Genomic DNA, 21504 nt, shown 5'->3' with positions numbered 1-21504 from the left:
TGCTCTCAAGTAAAATAAAATATCAATCTGCACTAAGCAGACAGAATGTTACTTGGCTCCCAGGATGAATTATTGATTTTATACGGAGGTAAAGAAATGCACAGTTGACTATACGACTATGTAAGCCGTGCAACAAATATTTACGGTAAATCTGAATAGTGGTCACATGTTGTTCGGGAAATCACGTGGCAACATTTTAAGATTTCAGGCTTGTTTACTAGTTAATTGCCATTTGTACTCTTTATTATTTATCTTTGTTAATTAACATATATTTTAAATGCTGATAAATCGTGGTTGGCTGCCCATGATATCTGTTAAATTCAATGTTTTATGAATATAATTCTACCACGCAGAGGGGTCACGCAGCAGAATTTCACACCACCTAACTTAGCTAGATTTCGAAGCTCTGCTCTTCAAATTCATGTAAATTTCAAAGTTTATACACTTAATATATCAGTAATATGATACTAATTTTTTGTTATAACCAACTGGTACACGAAATATACTAGCTTATATTACCTATACAGAAAGGACATTATCAGCCTTCACTCAGCAAATTGACATGCCCGGCATATGCAACCATTCTCTTTAATGGTTAATGCATAACTCGCAAACGGCAAAATCGGAATCAAGTTAAATTTTTGGAATAAGCTTTTTTCGTGAATATCTACTGAAAATGTCATAAAAAGAGGATGCAAGTTTTCTGTAAATATTGACAAGTCTAACGTGATGACTTTTTAATAAAAAAAGGTCATCTCATTCAAAACTTTTTTAAAACTTTATTTCCATTTGCTTTAATGAGACATCTGTAGCACATTTCTTTTTAAACATAAATAATATGCTGTAGGCCCTACAATGGCTAAAAGGAGAAAGCTAATTATAGGCCTTATACCATTAAATCAGCAAAGAGGGTTGCAAAAAAAAGGCCTATAGTGCAGTTATGTCCACGGCAAATTCACCGTGACCTTTCTAGCCATAAACCAGCGTAGTGAAGAAGAAACCGAGATATGCAGTAGGGCCTACTAACAAGGGAGTGACACTAAATTCACGGTTGTTCTATTAGCAACGCAAAACCTATGAAAAATTCAGCTGGTTTACTAGCTAGAAAGTGAGGCCAGTTATCGATCCGTTATGGATAATTCATGTTGCAAATAACAACGTTGTTGGTTTTGCGAACTTTGCCTGTTCAATGAGAGTATCTGAGCGCGCCCCCAATACATCTGGGCACAAACCAGGCGAAAACGATCCAGTTTAATGAACTGGCGGACGGGTATTCCTATCAGGCACCAGTGATATGTTTTTTCAAAGAAAGTCTACTAATTTGATATGAAATGACATTTTGCAATAGCAAAGTCAAAATTAGGACTTGCTGTCAATAATATGAAGTAAATATGTGACAGAGGCAAGGTGTGAAATACAAGTAGTATTTGAAGTTACAATAACTTGTACCCGTACCTGACCTTCCACCATGGCGCCTTATTCGTCTTATGTATTTCTTTTATGCTCTCAAGTAAAATAAAATACCAATCTGCACTAAGCAGACAGAATGTTACTTGGCTCCCAGGATGAATTATTGATTTTATACGGAGGTAAAGAAATGCACAGTTGACTATACGACTATGCAAGCCGTGCAACAAATATTTACGGTAAATCTGAATAGTGGTCACATGTTGTTCGGGAAATCACGTGGCAACATTTTAAGATTTCAGGCTTGTTTACTAGTTAATTGCCATTTGTACTCTTTATTATTTATCTTTGTTAATTAACATATATTTTAAATGCTGATAAATCGTGGTTGGCTGCCCATGATATCTGTTAAATTCAATGTTTTATGAATATAATTCTACCACGCAGAGGGGTCACGCAGCAGAATTTCACACCACCTAACTTAGCTAGATTTCGAAGCTCTGCTCTTCAAATTCATGTAAATTTCAAAGTTTATACACTTAATATATCAGTAATAATTATGATACTAATTTTTTGTTATAACCAACTGGTACACGAAATATACTAGCTTATTACCTATACAGAAAGGACATTATCAGCCTTCACTCAGCAAATTGACATGCCCGGCATATGCAACCATTCTCCGTCTGGATAATACGTCTGGGCACAAATTTAAATAACAATACGCTATTTACATATCAATGCGGCCTCATGCTAATTAAAGCTGCCGAATCCAGGAATTAATCTATGCTACTAATTATAGTAATCGATTGTCCAATGCAAATCTATTACCACGTGATAATATTAATCCAATGAGCGATCGAATTGTCCGCTACAATCGACTAATCCTATCGATAATGACGCTATTGACAAGTCGGGCCTACGGGCGGAGCTCCACTGACCGAGTTTTGGGGTATTTTTCACTGGTTTGCTGTCATTTACTCATCAAGACGATCCCCGTTATTATAAGGACTATGCTAATAATTTAGAAATGTAGACATGTAGAAAATAAACCATACTTGATTGACAGAAAGTACTAAATTTGTACCTATTACGGTTTCGTGACATCTTATTGTATTGAAAGTATAGGGGGGTTGGAGAATAGACTATGTTATGTGAGTTTTGTTGGTGTGAGGACTCTGATTGTGGTATTATTCAGGTTGTGTCTAGTGTCATGCTGAGTGGTGTGGGTGTGCAACTGTTGTGAGTGGTTATGTGCCCTTCCAGTGTGCTGTAAGTGGATTGTGCTGTGCAAATGTGTGCTTGTGAGTAGTCTGGGTTGGATTTCTTGGGGTGGATTATTAACTTGTTTTGCTTTCGTATGGTTTGTGCTATAGGGTTTGCTGCAATATTTTGTTGATTTATTTTGTTGTTCACTTGCATTTTGTCATAATTCTTTATTGTGTATATTATATATGTCTTTTAATGTAAACTTTGCTGTAATTTAGCCTGCGGGCTACAATGCATTGTGTTAATAAACCATAAATGAACGAATGAATGTATGAATGTATAGTTAGTGGGTATGATAACCCCTTTCCTATTTATTAGTGAGGTTATCAAAAAGGTGAGAAGTTTGTTCCGCTAAATAAATTGATCATTTTACAATCTACAATATGCTGAAAACATCGTCGATCATGACTCGAGTTTTGAGATTTATTTTGGTTTGTGCAGAATTAGACAACGAAACACAATCGAAGTTGGACTAATTTATTTGGTTGTAACTGAAAATAGTAGAAGCTAATTATTCACAAATTTATTTACACTGGGCACAAAAAGCGTCGTTACACCTTGAAGAGAGGCATATTCTTGACAAATCAACACGCCAAACAAAACGTCTCAGATAAAAATTAAAGCAAACAAGCTATGTAAGTAAGTAAAGAGAGCTTGCGATTTCCAAAAGCCGCGTACGCCCGTGCATATCTATTCAAACCCACTCTTTTGTGACGGGATTTTGAATAGATAAACGGGCGTATGATCACGGCGTTTGGAAATCGCAAGCTCTCTATTATCTTTATTTCCACGTCATCAAGGTACTGACAGGGCTGACAAACAAAATATCATTATATAAACATACACGAAAAAACAAACAAACACGTCCAAAAGCCAATAAGTATCATACAATCAATGACATGAAGATGAATTAAAGGTTGAGGTACAAGCTTATTAACAGCAAACAAACATCTGTATAATAATTATAAAAATATAAGAAAAAGTATACGCGCAATTACATTATGTCTGCTTCTGTATACAAAAATAAACGAAAATCGAAGCAAACGTACAATTACAATTACGTCTGATTTTGTATATAAAAATAAACGAGGAATGAAATTACAATTATGTCTTAAATTGCTTTCAGAAAGTTTTGATGTTGACAGCATTTTTTTAAAATTCAAAACGTCAGGCACAAAATTAGATTTTCATTTCTGTACACATTATTTCCCCTAAGCAAATCTTCATCAACTGCCAAGCCGCACTGAACTTGTTTCATAAGTACCGCGAAAGTGCTTCAGAGGAGTGCGTGGCTAAAATTTCACGTTTTTGAAACGTCCTAATTATTGTCTCATATATCAACTAGTCGTATAATAAAGTATACGCAAATACATATAATTTACTTCTTTTTAAAGTTTACAGTTTTACAAAATTCGTCACATTTGTGCATAGTGCATATGATTATAATACATTTATTGTTTCATGTTTTTAGAAGTGTTTGCATGATTGTGAGCGTTCTTTCATGCTAACAAATATCTCCCATATTCATGTATATAGTTTTCATGTTAGTGCGCAGGTCAAGTTCCAAGACCCCACCACGCAAGATCGGGCAGTATGTTTACAAACTTGGCTTATTCATAATTTTGCACGACCGCTGACGATTTTCTGAAGTACTTGCGTATCCAAAGGCACATATGCCTCCTTCTCTGGTTCCAAAAAGTAAAGTGGGTCTTGGACTAAATTCGGGTCAAAACCTTCTTTCACCAAATCCGTCTTCCTGTGTTTGTAGGTCACAGTAATGTGCATTTCGGGCATAATACGTAGAAACTTTGGACATGCATACATAGGTAAATTCTTGGTCACATATTGGTAGAATTTCTTCATATCTAGTTGAGAATCATCCGAGAGGACTATAGCGGCCATACCTGCTCTACCATCCAAGTTTTCTGGAAGAAAGTGAATAATGAATTATAATCATTACATTGTCCAGATATAGTTCTGTGACTTTATAATGCTCTTCTTTATATGAACACACCTGACCATTGTGTAAATGCTGGTAGCCATAGACTGGAAATATTGTGCTCAAATAGTAAATCGTTACAGCACAAACTGCAGTTGAAGGGATGGAAAAGAGGTTTTGGAAGAGGGAATACCTCAATGGGAAATTTAATTTTAAATCTCACTTCACGTAAATTAAAATATCTTACTCAAAACAAATTGTATTGAAGTGCAAGTGATAAAGTGCGCCCAACAAAATTGACCATAATCTGTAACTCTCTGATGTTTTAGTGCCCCTTTACATGTTAGTATGTGATTTTGGAATAGCAAAAATGATTATAATTATAACAATAATATTTTATTTCAAAATCCAACCTGGTACTTTGACTCCATAGACATTTGCTTCCATTATTCCTGGATATTGGTGAAGTACTTGCGCCACTTCAGTAGTTGCAACATTCTCTCCTTTCCACCTAAATGGAATATCAATATCGATATAGTAGCTCAGCAATACAAAGTCGTATATCCATTATAGCTTCAATCGTACATTACAGGCAATCATACACGCAATAGATTATTCTCGTAAATTCATAATTATCACGATTTTTCACTGTGCAAGTTTCACTATTTTAAACTAAAAACTACCAGATTTAAATATTTCAAGGTCGGTATTATGATGTAAGGTAAGTTAAATTGGTTATTTTCAAGTACAAAAAGGTCATAGGCTTACTCTTTAAAATGTCGTTTAGTCTACAATTTAATATTTTTTACCTAAACGTATCCCCAAGTCGGTCTCCAAAATACAAATAGCCTTCTTTGTCGTAGGATAACATATCGCCAGTGTTGAAATAGACATCACCTTGTTTCTTCACGTTGCGAATGATTTTCTTTTCATTGGCTTCGTTCGACGCTTTGTAGCCATGTAGTGGTGTAGCTGGAGTGATTTTACACACTAATAGACCTTGTTCACCTGTAGAAAGTAGGAATCAAAAACATTTGAATAGGTGTTGGTGGTGGTGGCTGAAGGTGGGATGGTATTAAGGGTACTTGCCCATGAGTTTCATTCAGGGGCGTGTTTGAAAAACGGCACAGCGCATTAGTAAAAAGAATAAAAAATACTAAAATTTTCACCGGGGTTCGAACCACTGCCAATTGCACTATGAATGCTAAAGATTTCCTATACTGTGCCACGGTGACTGTGGTTAACATTCGGCGATTTTCAAAGATATACATATCAACACGTTTCTAGTGTATTGAAAATCAGAAATTGGTAGGAATGGGCTATTCCATTTGAAATCCACACCCCCCCTGTGGAAGATTTACAATGCTACCTAAATTCCAGTTGGGCCAAATGTACAATCCGGTTGGAAATAGTCCCACGTTTCATTGTAATTCCAGCTGAATCATGTAGAAGATTTACAAATTTAATGCAATTCCAGCTGGATACCCTATGGAAGATTTGCATTTTGACCTCAATTCCAGTTGGAAACATTTACATGTTTTGTGTGGAATTCTAGCTAAAAACTTCATTCCAGTCAGATACCCTGTGGAAGATTTTCATGTCGACTTCAATTCCAGTTGGAAACATTATCGGTGGAAAATTTAACTTTCAGTCGGATACCCTGTGGAAGATTTGCACTTCTACCTCAATTCCAGTTGGAAACATTTACATTTTGTTAGAATTCCAGCAGAGAAGGTCTAAAACAGGGTAGAAATTCCGGGGGGTCACTCCCATTGTGGCCTGTACACCAATTCACGATAATCAACTTTTGAAAAGCACCCTAAACAAGGATTTAACCCTTGGCTAAAACAATATCCTAAACAGGTGTTTTTACACCCTAAACAGGGATTTTATTCCTTGCATCAAATTTCATACCCGAAATTTTATTTCCGCGTATTAGCAATTGCAATTTTGCTACCCTTTTTCCAATATTTCATGTTTTTGACACCCTAAACGTGTTACGCGCGTATCGTGCTTACCCACGAAAAACCATAGACATACCAGTACTAGTTTGTCACTGGGCGAAAAACTACCCTTTTTACGCGTTTTCATTATAGCGGATGGTGTACAGGCCACAATGGGAGTGACCCCCCCGGAGAAATTCCCTGTGGAAGATTTGCTTGTTTTCTTAGTATGGTGGAAATTTTAAAATAATAAAAACTGTTAGACGCAAAAAACATGTTTGCTTAAAATATTATCATGCTGAAATTTCCAACAATAACCGACACATTTTGAGTTGGACCATCATGGGAAATCCCCCCAACCCATTGGCTCATAATTATTGCACAGCCCCTAATGAGAATTTTTGCCTGAATTTTATTTTGTTGTCCAAATTTACGAATTTTTTGTTGTTGTAAAAAAGGATTTTTAATAGATAGAATTCTTGACAGTTTCTTCAGATTTTTATTTTGCTATACATTCATTCATTCAAATACCAGATAGACTTTATAGCCAACTTCAATAGACCTCAAGTGACAAGAAATCTATTTTGTCTGCATTGTGAAGGTTTTTTTTAAGAACAGATAATTGCAAAAATATAATGCCACATAAATTAAACCATTAACATTCTAAAACCTATTTTTAGGATGGGTGTCCTTGGACCAGTGGAATAGTTTTGTAAAACCACTACAAGTTTGTGCACAGAAGCTGTGGACCACAGTGGACAGTGTATGGAGCATAATTTGATTATGATCTTGATTTAGTCTGGGCTTTTCTCAAGATAGGCCTTGCTTCATGTTTTTTTCTACCTGGTTACAGATTTTCACATAACAAATTCAAGTTTTATATTGACATGTGAATTAACCCTTTTTACTGAAGTTCAAGTATAACGAGTCTTCTTTTTTTACTGAAGTATAATGCGTCTTCTAACCACAAAACTGATTACCACTTCACTTTTTGTATTGATGTTTTCATACAGATAACAATATAATTTAATTAATATTGCTCTGGTTGCTTTTTTCTATTCTCGGCTTTAGAGTTCAAAATCGTAAACATTTTCAAACAAAATTGCCTGCATTTTTATACCCAGGGCATTTTAATTTTTTAAGGTGTCATTTTGGTGTCTAAAGGGAAATTCCAAGCAGGTTGGACAACATACTTTGATGGACAAATTAAATTTGGCAATATAATTTTGAATTGATTTCTAGGCTGATTCCTATATGTATCGTGCCAATGTCACAGATTCAAATGTCAAAGAACTTGCCCATATGAAAAAATAAACACTTAAAAATTCCACACTACATGCTCATTTTCTGATATCAGAAAGATGAGAATTAAAAAACTCATTCTTAATTAATTATTTCAAGATATTGGAGATATTGAAATGAGGGGATTTTTTTTTCAGCTTTGATCGTTATCAAAGCAGATGGACATGAAACTTTTATACCAATTACCTTTTCCGAAAAGTCATTGATGGGCAAATGGTCTTTTGTACTGAGTACCCCCCTAGCTGTTTATACAGGATATTTGAACCATCAACCATGCCCCTGCATATTTCATTATCATATTGATTATAGTCTATTAGAGCATGACAGTATCCTGCTATGAATATCACCCTCCACTTTGTCATATCATAGGAACTAATATTTTTCCCCTGGTCTGTTTTGAAGGGGAAAAACCTCGGGCCCTTCTTGATTTTGAGTTTACCGTTTCCTGCCCGCATCCAAAATGATTGAGAATTGCAAAATATTTAGGCATAATTATTTGATTTTTATTTGATATTTTGATCACATTTAATAGCTATGATGCTGAACAAACAAATAACATCTCTGCATTTGTGTGAAATCAACCATAATTGCAATATAATTAAACCCGCAGTGCCAAAATGTACCGTTGATATTGCATATGTGACCACTCATTTCAAAAGAAAGAAAATGATATATTAATTAAGAATAAACTTTTTGCAGTTCACATTGTTAATTTATTCATTCAAGGTTTATTTTGATTCTCATTTAAAATGTATACTAACAGTTAAAAATATGCTCTTGTAATGTTTTCTGTTTGATTCGTCAGTTTACTCTTTATTCATTTGCTTATTTGTAAGACAAATGTCTCGTTCAGAAAATGATTCTTCAAAACCTTTTGTTCTGTTCTGTTATCATGCTCCCACTTAATAAAACCCAACAACAATAAATAATTATTTTGCCCTATAGGTAATTTGATCAATGTTTAGTCATATCAAGCATTTATAAAATGTCTAAAATTTACATTTTAATATTTAATTACATTCTCTGTTAAATTTCTTGTTTTGACTAATATAAATTTGTTAGTTTACTTTATATGTACACCAAGCACATGAAGTATAATTAATTCATCATTTAACAAACAAAATATGGCCATACATACTGTCTTAGTTGAAAAATTTGTCATGCATGCACAAATGACAAATTTTAATTTATCGTGAAAAAGTTCCTTATTTGACAAATTCAGAAAATTTCAGAAAATTAATTTTTATTGCAAACATTTTGATTTTAATAAGATTGTCACTGAAGTTTGTTAGGCTTATGTGTGCAATACCTTGTCATTTTATTGTCTTCTGGCATTCTACATTTGCCTATGAACGCATAGTAGATGTGTCAATCAATGGAATTGGTCGTTCATTTTAATTCATTCATTAATTTCAATCATTTGTTTTAATATATCAAGCCTGTAAATATTGTCAACTGAGGGAGTATGGGCAATTCACTTGCATGACTTATTTCTGCCCAATGTTTGTTGACTTTTTCATCAAAAGTAATATTTTCAATGCTAAAAAATATTTGTAAAATTTTAAATAAATTTAAAATAATTTGTAATGCAAGAAAATGAATTTTTATTGCAAACATTTTGATTTTAATAAGTTTGTCACTGAAGTTTGTTAGGCTTATGTGTGCAATACCATGTCATTGTATTTTTTATTTTATTGTAATATTTGTCAATCAATCGAATTGGTCGTTCATTTTAATGCATACATCAATTTCACTAATTTGTATTGTATTTTATTTTTTGTCATAAGCCTATAAATATTGTCAACTGAGAAAATATGGGCAAATCACTTGCTTGACTTATTTCTGCACAATGTTTAATGACTTTTTCATCGAAAGTAATATGTTCAATGACAAAAAAAATATTTAAAAAAAAACTTACTTATTTTAAAAGTTGTATTTCTAAACATTTCAATGTGATATTCTTTTAAACTTAAAATGAATGTCAATAGCCTTTTCAATTAATTAGTTATCGCCAAGTGGATATTTGCCATACAGTCATACCGTCATAAGGAAATATTTTGAGTTTCTGTGGCTGCAATATTTTTGGAATTAGAATATCTTTTCACAATATCAATGACAAGTGCGGAATTAACTAAATTAATCAAATATTTCATAAAAAACAAAGGCATTATGAAGATTGTTAAAATAAAATGAATGCCTTTGATTTTCAAATTGTTTTGCAGGTTGTAACAAATATGTCACATTTTGTTTTGTAGCCAGCCATATATTTCTGAAAGGAGAATTTGTATCAATTATTCACTCTCTTTCTCACATTCATTGGCATGTTTGATAAAAGATTGTAAATAAAAATATATAAATTGGGACTCATTTCCACAAAACCCTGGACATGTTGACAACCTTTCTGTTGAAATAAAAAGATATGTTGCGCTTTATCATGTTCCTTCCTGTATTCTACGGGGATCCCTTAAGATTAGTTTACTATTTGTGTATGCTGTTTTCTATTGTCTTTGTACGAGGGACAATGCAGTCAATATACAGTGTGGGCCAAAAACAACTTTACCCAATTTCAGAGGGTGGATGCTCGAATTATAGAAGAGCTATTCATGATATTGTTACATATTCTGAATGTATATTTTTCTAAGAGTATGTGATGAAGAAATGAAAACAAAAGAAGCTAAATTAACAAAATGGTGCTAGTTTTACGTCCGAGGGTCAAAAATCACTTTGTCCACACGTAATTCAATGGGATTTGTCAGATTGCTAAGAGTAAGGCATACATATGCGTTAGGCATACATGTAATTAGTAAACATGTTTGGCTTGTCTTTGAAAAGTTATGCTTGTTTTATATGCATGAAAGAAATACAATCGATTTTAATCCCCATTTACTTGTCATGTACTCGAACTTCACTCCTGTCATTGACCAACAATTAGCATCAAAATTACACAATTACAAAGGCTTCATCTTGCGCAAGTTTTGAATTTTAAATAGGTCTTCGTGCATTTTGAGACTGCGTGGCTTATTTCTAAATAGATTTGCAAGGTGTCAAGATAAGACAATTCACAACACAAGAGAGGACTTTTATGGCAGAGGTAAACTTAAGAACAGAAAGCTTTTTGGAAGTGCAGCGTCATTTTCGGATTCGTTTCCCGAACGTAAGAATCCCGCCAAAACCTACCATAACTCTACACATGAATAACTTTCACAACCTCGGAAGTGTGATGAATAGATGCAAAGCACGGAGCGGACGTCCAAGAACTGAAAATTCAGCTGCAAATATTTCAGCGGTTCAAAGGGAACTTGCAGCTAACCCCAGAGTCAGTTATCGACGCAACAATTTGCCGGCCGAACATACTACGAATGCAAAAAGTACAAACTCTCTTGTATAACATTTGACAAAAAATGACAAAAAAATGAGGTCTGAGGTTACAATAATTTATTGCTTTTGCGCATATTTGACGAGAATTGTTTTTATATCTTTGCAGCATGAAAGCTGCATATCATGACGAAATATCGTAGCTTGAAATTTAAATTGTTTATGTTTGATTTATTTGGTTGTGTTATATAAAATTGCTGAACAAATTTGTGCGTATACTGGGTGGTTCTCATTCTCTGTCGAACTTGGTATTGCAAGTGATGCGACGTGACAGCTAGTAGGCCTTCGCGTGGACAAAGTTAATTTTGACCCTTTGATTTAAAACTAGCGTCACATTTTTAATTTAATACATTTTTATATAGTTTTTTTAATGTTCTTTACGAATATGTGAAAAAAATTTGAAGCAGACTTTTCAATATTGAGATATGAACCTTTTGAATTGGGTAAAGTTGTTTTTGGCCCACACTGCCGCAACTATTATTTATCTCCCCTCAAGCATGACTTTGATGACTATTTCTTATGATAAATACAGGTTTGTACTTTTGAATTACGTAATCTCATTTGTATCAAGTCATTGCTATATGTACACTGACAACTGTAAACGTTGGTGGGACATTTGAATTGCAGTTACAGAACATGAGAGAAGGATAAGTAAGTAAGAAATAAATATGCGCATGTGTGGGTGGTAGGCACAATTAAAAGTACCAAAAATGTATGAAAAAGGGAAAATTTAGACAAAAAAGCACTATAAATATGACTAAATACAATGCTGCTGGACGTTGTGAGTTAGTTGCTATACTAAGTCTCAGAATGCTGAAATTAAACACACCTTTTGGAATTCAAATTTCTTTTTCAATTCAGAGCCTCTCTATGGTGTGCTGCTTTGATTACATAAACATGACATTTTGAAAACAAAGGGTTTAAAAACGAAGAAATGTTTGCGAATTCCCCACGGGGACCTCCCATTTTACCTTATCGAACCAGGTACCATTTTAATCTTGCTATTTCTTATAACAAGAAATACGCCTACTCAAAATTGGAGATATTCAACATGATCCCCTATCTCTAATAAAATAGTATAGGTCTAAATAGAGTATAGCATCAACCCTGTGTTATCGGTCTACCAAATTGCAAAACCGCACCAGATTCCATACTTTTATTCTCGAGATATTTAGAATTATGTAACAATACCTCAATTTGACTCCTTATTTTCTCCACTATTTTTCACCACTATGATATATCAGGCAGTGTCCATATGCTATTGTGTTTATGCTAATGTTATTACGTAATCAAGGATTCGACTTGGCTAATACACATTTGTTTTGAAAGACAAAGGTACAAAAACTACAAACTAGTCATCAAAGTCATGCTTAGACTATGCCATAGTCGAATTTTATTTAAAATATGTTATTATTAGTCATGATGAACCCATTTTGTTGAACTCAAAATTATACTGATGTTTATTAAAATTAAAGTATTCAATAGTAAAATGGTCATAAAGAGTTAAAAATATCAGACGATTAGTGACAATAAAAGTAATTGAATGCAACATTATCTTGCATAATTATAACGGCTCACTTTAATACTGAACAATTCTGATTTTGGAATCTCCGAAATTTCGACTATGAACTTTGAATTGTAAGCAGAACTTTACCCACTGGACTTTGCTCTCTAAAAACACACTGTCAAGCATACTTGTTTATCAGTCCATTAACCACAAGTAATAAGCATGGACGCGCTAGATGTTTGATGAGAGATTAACTTTCGCGTCAACACAAAAGCGCCGCAAATACCACAGACAGTTGTTTACGGTGTAGTTAATGGTAATGGCGCGGGCCCAGACGATTTGAACCATAGCGAGGTATGGGCGACCAATCACAAGGCAGATCCATTTAAAGATGCATTACATCATGGACAATTTTAGTTAGGCCAGAAATTGGCCTAACTCTCCATAGAGTCCCGTGTTAAAAATCTTAACCGCAAGGCAATGTCAGTAGTCCACTTGGGAAGCTAACAAACAGAGGGAGTAGGGTGACTGATCAGATGTGAAAATCTATCAATTGTGCACACATTAATTAAATCAGAGTTTTAAGCTTAAATACAATATCCAGAGTATGCACAATGGGCAAGTGGACTACGGGGTAGTCAAAGTCATGCTTAGCAGAGATAAATAATAGTTGCAGGAATATATTGACCATCCCTCGTATGTTGTTATTTGTGATCGCAGAGAAATTTGAATAAATAAATAAATACATGTATACATGTAGGCATATACGAAAACCATGCCAATAGCACATTTTTGTGAAAGCAATCTGATGAAGACCAAATTTGAAAAGCAATTCTAGGATAAGTAGTGCAATTGAAGTTGTTGCATTTTGAAGCCAATGTTCAAGATTATATAAACATTTTGGGGATTGCTATATAATTTTATCATGAACAATTTTCCAACTGTGCCAATTTTAGGTTGGTCAGTTAATTACCTTCGCCCCCTTTTTTTTAGCATTATGTGTAACTTTCAATATTATGATATTGTGGTTTCTCGGAAAAGTTCTTTGAAGAAAAATAAATTATCTCGCTATATAAATAAATAAATAAATAAAATAAATTTTGGATTTATAAAGCGCCTTTCTCCAGATCTTAGAGGACTCAAAGTGCTGTAATTTCGCTGCAGTGGTGAATCATCACAATCAGATCGCATCAAATAGGTTGCTGCCGAACGGCGCACACATATCCGCATTTAGATTGTCACATCCACCAATTATCTGTGCAGCTCTCCAAATTCCATTGGGTGAAGGAAGTTTTTGATAACCAAACAAGTAATCACCGATTTTTGTGATACAGGAGGAAACCGGAGATCCCGGAGAAAACCTGCGAGAGCGAGCATGGAATCGAGATAAACCAAGCGCACATGAGTCCTTGAGCCGCGCCGGGGCTTGAACCCCGGACCTCAGTGGTGCAAAGTGAGGGAATTACTGCTGCGCTAACTCGCCCTCCCTGAGGGGGAAAATAAATTAGCTCCACACCTCCACCTACTAAAAAAAATATTTTAAAAAATTGCTCCACGTCGGATCAACAAAAAGATTTGGTGTCAAGGGTGAAAACAAATCATTTTCATCATTTATAATATTTTAGTACATGTATAATTCCCCAATATTTTGATAAGAGGGTATGATCTATACAATCCTCCCCATGCATCATGTTGATATCTGTATGGGGCTTTTTGGCCTAAAAATAGCCTTTGCGTCTATTTATTCTATTTTTGTATAAACCATATTTCACACAATTTAGCTTCATATGGCAAATATTAGGTGCTTCGTGCGAATTTGTACCATAGACTTATTCTGTGGGTAGGTTTAAGAATTGTTTTCCAACCCCAGCCCCCCTACCATGTCAAATACAAATCTATGCCACTGACTTGAAGGCCCTACATTCGAGTCCCACATTCTCCCCCTTTTCACTAAATTTCCACAGCTTTATATTTTTAAATCACATTAAAATGGCAAAAAAATATATTTTAAAAAAAACGGATTGTTTTTGTTTAATATAGTCTCTATTCAATTTCACTATATTTTTTTTAATCTGGCAATAAACTGTAGTGATTGTATCTGTTCACTTAAATATTTACAATATTATACCAAAAAATAATTTAGGCCAAAACATTAGAACATTATAATTAGGTGTAGGCCTAAGTTTAACTCTTTAAAACTGTTACTCAAATTAAAATGAAGCTTGTTTTCACTATGCAGCAACAATAAGTTTTGTATAACAGTTTAGTCAAGAAATGGCAAATTTCTTGTCTTTACTTAATTATGTCTAGAATTTCCTTCGAAGTTTCATTCAAGACATAGTGAAACAAAAGTCAAGAAATTTACCACTTCTTGGCAAAACAAGGATTTTGTTTTCATCATTTATAATAGTTTAGCTTCGTTTTTATATAATTCCCTAAAAATTTTGATAAGGGGGTATTGACAATCCTCCCCATGCATCAAGTTGACATCTATGTAGCCTTTTAGCCTAAAAAGAGCCTTCATGCCAGCCTATTCATTCTATTTTTGCACAAACCATATTTCACACAATTTTATATAGCTTTAATATGGCAAATATTAGGCACGTCGCACAAATTTGTACCATAAACTTTTGTTTAAGGGATCTGGAATGAGCGTTTTGAGCGTTTCTACGGTATTTTTTGTGGGACATAAGAGCACATCAGACATATCGAATTGCATTCTGAATATGAAGAATGTCTTTCTGATATCAAATAATTATCATTTTTTGAAATTCACGATATAATACAAATTTTATGACAAATTATTAAAATTACGCGCGTATCGTGTTTAGGCTGTAAAAGCATGAAATTTTGGAAAAAAGGGTAGCAAAATTGCAATTGCTAATATGCGGAAATGAAATTTGATGCAAGGAATAAAATCCTTGTTTAGGGTGTGAAAAAACAGGTGCGTGTTACCTGTTTATGGTGACGTTTTAGGCAAGGGTTAAATCCTTGTTTAGGGTGCTTTTCAAAAGTTGATTATCATGGATGGTGTACATGCTACAATGGGATTGACCCCCCAGGTTTTCAGAGCTAAATGCTCAAACAAAAAACCCCTGAAAGACAGCGTCAAATTGGTGATAAAATAACTCCAATTGGGCTGAATTATTTTTTTTTAATGTATGAATTTGAGCAACAAAAGTAACTGAAAAGTTTCAGGTCTGGGTTTTCAAATTTCACAACTACCCGCGGATACACGGAGTGCGGGGACTGGGAGCATGCAATCTCATTAGATCCAGCATTTGATGGTTTGAAACCATGATTACTAGCAAATAATATGATCAGGTATAGTGATTTTATACCAATACTAAGGTACTATGAAAAGCTGGAATTCCAAACATGCACTTTTCATATAATGAAAATCTGGAAGACTCAAATTGATGATTTTGGTTGGATTTCCAAAATCTTCCACACCCTTTTCAGAGTCAATCTTCAATTCCAGTTGGAAATTTACATGTTTTTGGGTTGAAATATACATAATAACATGTTTTTGAATTACCCTGTGGAAGATTTGTACTTTGACCTCAATTCCAGTTGGAATATTGACGACTCAACCTGTTGATTTTGGTACTATTTCAGATGTTTTTGAGTGGGAAATTTAACTTTCAGTCGGATACCCTGTGGAAGATTTGCATTTTGACCTCAATTCCAGTTGAAATGTCGACTTCAATTCCAGATCTGGAATGACTCAAACTGTTGATTTTGGTTGGAATTCCAAAATCTTCCACACCCTTGCCGTACTATTTCAGATGAAATCTGACCTCAATTCCAGTTGGAATATCGACGACTCAAACTGATGATTTTGGTTGGAATTCCAAAATCTTCCACAGGGGGTGTGTGGATTTCAAATGGAATAGCCCAATACGGTCATAGAAAGACATATGACTCTACTTGTCTGTTTGTTTTTCATTTAATACAAATTAATTTTGATGAATTGAACTCTTACAACTCTTAGCACTCGTGATAAACGACGATTAATTTAGTAATAATAAAATGAAAACGCTAGATCATTCACGACGTCATTTGTAATTTATTTCAAAACCTGGGGAGGACCACACACATCCGTGCTGCATGTATACGTGCGCAATCGATACTCAATGATCCAGACAATAGCGTTTGAATATACCGCCCTGCTTGGCACATCTTGTCACTTGCGGGAAGATATACTATAGGCCTACCCTAATAGCTTACAATAGATACCCCACCGTAAATAGCTCTGTTCATTATCTCGCTGTGCTAGTTTATACGCGTAGTGTACGCACTTTTGAACCATATTTTGTTCAAAAATGATAGGAAGGGACTGTTTTCAGCTAAAATGTTGGTTATCAGCAGATGCTTAATGATACCGGGAAGTGTTGCAGAAAGGTAAGCGTACTCTTTATTTATTCAAAATATCACATATCAATGAATTTAAATTTGAAATCCCAAAAGGAAATGTCAGGTTAAAATTCTCACCTTAGAATTATTGTGAAATAAAATCAAACCAAATTTAGGCTCCGCAAACAACGTCCAATTATTCCCATTGGTGTTTGCTACACGTACATATAATAAATTATGATTTGGGGCTAATTTGAGAAGAGTTAATGCCTCGAGTTTCAAAATACACCGAGTGATGTTTTTTGATCAAAAACATCGACAATTCAAGACTCTGTAAAAACAAATCAAGAATTTTCTGGGATAATTGCAACTAAGTACAATGAAAGTTATGATCTAAGCTACCAGATGCATCATTAATTTCCTGACTATGATATTTAGTTGTGGGAAAAGATTACTTTAATGTTTTGGCGGGATTATTTCCCGCCAAAAATTTCAACCAAAAAGAGCATGTAGCCTTAAAGATGAAGATGGCTAAAATAAAAACGGTTTTACCTGGAGCAACCGGTATACACATCCCAGTGTTGTCTCGTATTGGTTCCGCTGTATCATGATCACACTGAATAAACTCCATTACATCAAACCACGCCTGTATTTGTGCAAATGAAATGTTTTCTCGATTAATGTATCAATTATTGATACTAACATTTCGATATGCGAAACGTATTAGCCGCGAATGCGCTAGATCGATCTTCCTTGGTCTGCAAAAGAACGTGAATTTGTCCGAGTCACTCTATTGCACTGTATACCTAAGTTGGGAGTAACATTTCGATATGCGAAACGTATTAGCTGCGAATGCGCTACATCGATCTTCCTTGGTCTGCAAAAGAACGTGAATTTGTCCGAGCCACTCTATTGCCCTGTACCTAAGTTGGGAGTAACATTTCGATATGCGAAACGTATTAGCTGCGAATGCGCTACATCGATCTTCCTTGGTCTGCAAAAGAACGTGAATTTGTCCGAGCCACTCTATTGCCCTGTACCTAAGTTGGAAGTAACATTTTGATATGCGAAACGTATTAGCTGCGAATGCGCTACATCGATCTTCCTTGGTCTGCAAAAGAACGTGAATTTGTCCGAGCCACTCTATTGCCCTGTACCTAAGTTGGAAGTAACATTTTGATATGCGAAACGTATTAGCTGCGAATGCGCTACATCGATCTTCCTTGGTCTGCAAAAGAACGTGAATTTGTCCGAGCCACTCTATTGCCCTGTACCTAAGTTGGAAGTAGCTGAGGAATGGAGTCTCTACATTTAGTCGGCACGACTCCCTATCACCCTCGTCTGTCACCGCTTCCGCCAAACGACATTTACATGCACTCTCTGCAAGCTTGGTATGCTGGTTCGAGAACCCCAATCCGATCGTAAAGACACAAAGAACATGCAAAGAGGTCCTCACCAGCTCTCTGCTTAAATCCAAAGAACCTTTGTTGGAGCTCACAGTGTATCCCCCGACCCCATCTTCGAAATTTTCTCAAGACTTGCCGCATAGGCCTAGATGACCTCTTATAAATGCTGCAGCTTCTTTCTTCCACAATCCAATCTTGAATGGCGATGTCTCCGAGGTTTGAAGGTCTATCCTTGCATGTATCTTGCTTTCGACCATGGTAAACATAAATTTGTGGAATAGATGTCTTCTTAACCTCTTCCATCACCTTCTTCAACTCCTTCTTCACCTCAACTGTCGTTTGTTTAGCTTTTGCTCTCTTCTACTCTTCCTCGGTCGACCCTAGTGTCAACTCGTCAAGCTTCTTCTCAAATTGATCTACATACATGGTTGGTATACAGTTACCAGATCTGATTAATCACCTTGGGTTATCAAGTGTTCTCTCTAGCCAGGGGTTAATGTGCACTCACTGCATAATTATATCCTGCCGACTACGCCAAAAACATATAACTGATGCATCTGTTAGTGTTTTTTATTTGTATGCGGTACATAAAAAACACCAATGGCCAAATGAAAACCTTATTCCCTACTGGAGGTGAGATAGTGACTGTCCAGGGTTGAACGAGGGAGTACAATGACTGCAAATTAGGCTAAGGGACAAAGTTTTCAACTAAGGGTGACAAACGAGGGCTTAATGGATGTGAAAAAGAAACCACATGTGACATTAGCAACGTATTTGAGAGCCTACCTTCAGGAAAGGGGAATATCTTCCGCATGCTCCAATTTTGCCATCGAGATTAATAGTGGTATGATTTCCTTCTGTTGCACCATAAAACTCGGCAATCACCTGAATGTTGAATCGTCGTTGGAATTCTTGCCATATATCAGGACGCAAACCATTCCCAATCGCTATCCGAACAACATGGTCGTATTTTCCGTCATCTGGTCGCTGAAAAGAAGCAATCAAATAGGTTATATTGCAGGTTACATTGGCACATTGGTAGTGAAGGGAATGTGCGGTCAGAATACAGAATACAGAAACTGGTAAGGCATGAAGAAACACAAGATGTTTTTACACAAAAGAAGAATAATGATTAAATAGTATTAATAAAGTTGATATTATCCCATAGATATTTTCATTCCTAAATTCCACCATAGTCTATTATATGGATACATCGGTCGGCAAGATTGCCACTTTCAAAGTCCTATTCTTGCTTTGTATATTATATGCGTACGCCAGTCGACATGCAAAATCAAATCAGATACCTCGAATTGATGCGTTCGAACTAAGTATTATGCACCTCGTTTAACGTGACGCCTCAAATTAGTGGATGATGGCGAAAAGGTATGTATGCTTTTTTACGTCTTATTTAAACTGGATAGATCATTCAGTGTTGGAACATTGGTTTCCCATGATGCCCAGGGACCACAGTGGGGTGTCCAAACAGCCAGGTGTTACCCTGATCGGAACGAGATGTGAGATCTTTGTCAAAATGCAGTAATTGAGAGAGTGGATACTGAATATGAATTTTGTCCCCGCCGGGGATCGGACCAGGACCCTCTGCACAAGAGTCAAAGACCTTAACCACTGGGCCACGCCGCTCTCTCTATATACTTTATATTATTGTATAATATCCAATACCGGGGGTTGCGCCAGAAGATAGCGACACGTTTCACCAATATACTGCACTTCAGTTGCTTTGTACTTCCTGACATCATCCCAGAATCTGCTAGCCGAGAAGTGAGGACTAATGGCCACAGTTCCCCCTGAAATCAAGCCACATTGCAAACAAAATTAACACATCATCAACTGTTCAAAGCTCATAATAAGCAAGCCCCGCCAGTGGCGTAGCTAAGGGTGGAACAGAGGAAGCTGCACCACTGTTTCAAACCACTTTGGTGCTATTTGAACTATTGACATTGCAGAATTTCCCCTTTATACTCTCGTTATTACTAATCATATCGGTACAACAAATAAATGAGCAATACAACCTACCAGCTCTCAAAATTTGTATCAATCCAACTAGAAAACCTGCACTATGATACAACGGCAGAGCAGTGTAAAGTACGTCATCAGGGCCCAGCAGGGCAGCTTGGGCAAAACTTGATGCGAAGAGTCTCTGGACAGACACATTACAAGGCTTGGGCATTCCTTTGAAACACAATGAAAATATATCATTACATTAGACATAACAATGTGCATGAAAATTATACATGTATTTGCATGGAGCATATCTTTATTTAAGCACTGACATGTAAATACATTAAAGCCAAATAATTAAGGTACCAGTTATGTTCAACCCTGTATATCCTAACTAAAGACAAATATGTCAAAATTAAATCAAGCAGTCATACCTGTACTCTTAAGCTCTGATTTAAGACCTTATTTGTTGAAATTGGTTGAGAATTAAAGAAACGGTGATCTAAAAACCTAATGAAATGTTAATCAACGAGCTTCAATGGAAGCGCATCGCTAGTTCTCTTGTTCGCGAACGCTTTGTGTACAGATGAATAGGGTATTTAATGCAGCAAACTGCAACTTTTATATCTGCCTTGGGTTTAGGGATCGCCGTGTCTTTATTTCTTGAACAATTTCAACGAATGAGGTCTTAAATTCGAGCTAAAAGATGCAGCTATTGGCTGCTGGTTCCAATTATGACATATCTGTCTTTGTTTAGGATATACAGGAGGTGAATATCATAACTGGTACCTTAATTGTTTTGCTTTATACTGTAGATATACACAATGGATCAGGTCAAATCTTTGATTTGGGTTTCGTAATTCTTTTATAAAGTCTGTAATTTGTTAATTTCAACATTTCATTGTATAATGGGTTTTCTGTATCTGTCACACGTACACACGCACATTGATGAGTGAATTCCAATGGCATATACACCAATCCAACTAGGCCATTCCTGCGGTGTCCCGACGTAAAACTGCGGTGTCCCAAGGTCGGGGGTTC

General features: G+C 35.5%; 1 protein-coding gene across 1 annotated transcript in view; it reads right to left on the bottom strand.

The window, feature by feature from the left end:
- Positions 1 to 3786: 3786 nt before the first annotated feature.
- Positions 3787 to 21504, bottom strand: part of LOC140161326 (long-chain fatty acid transport protein 2-like) — a 442693-nt gene continuing 424975 nt past the window's right edge. Inside the window, exons 4-10 of the mRNA XM_072184806.1 lie at positions 20539 to 20694; positions 20185 to 20309; positions 19291 to 19491; positions 17651 to 17744; positions 5425 to 5623; positions 5029 to 5126; positions 3787 to 4601 (exon numbers count right to left, since the gene is read on the bottom strand). Of these exons, the coding sequence (XP_072040907.1) occupies positions 4291 to 4601; positions 5029 to 5126; positions 5425 to 5623; positions 17651 to 17744; positions 19291 to 19491; positions 20185 to 20309; positions 20539 to 20694 (1184 nt within the window). The 3' untranslated portion in view covers positions 3787 to 4290. The remainder of the gene's footprint in view (positions 4602 to 5028; positions 5127 to 5424; positions 5624 to 17650; positions 17745 to 19290; positions 19492 to 20184; positions 20310 to 20538; positions 20695 to 21504) is intronic.

This window comes from Amphiura filiformis, chromosome 9 (assembly GCF_039555335.1).
Source record: "Amphiura filiformis chromosome 9, Afil_fr2py, whole genome shotgun sequence".
Lineage (NCBI taxonomy): Eukaryota > Metazoa > Echinodermata > Ophiuroidea > Amphilepidida > Amphiuridae > Amphiura > Amphiura filiformis.
Note: the sequence above shows the minus strand (reverse complement) of the source record. Positions and strands in the feature narration are given on the sequence as shown.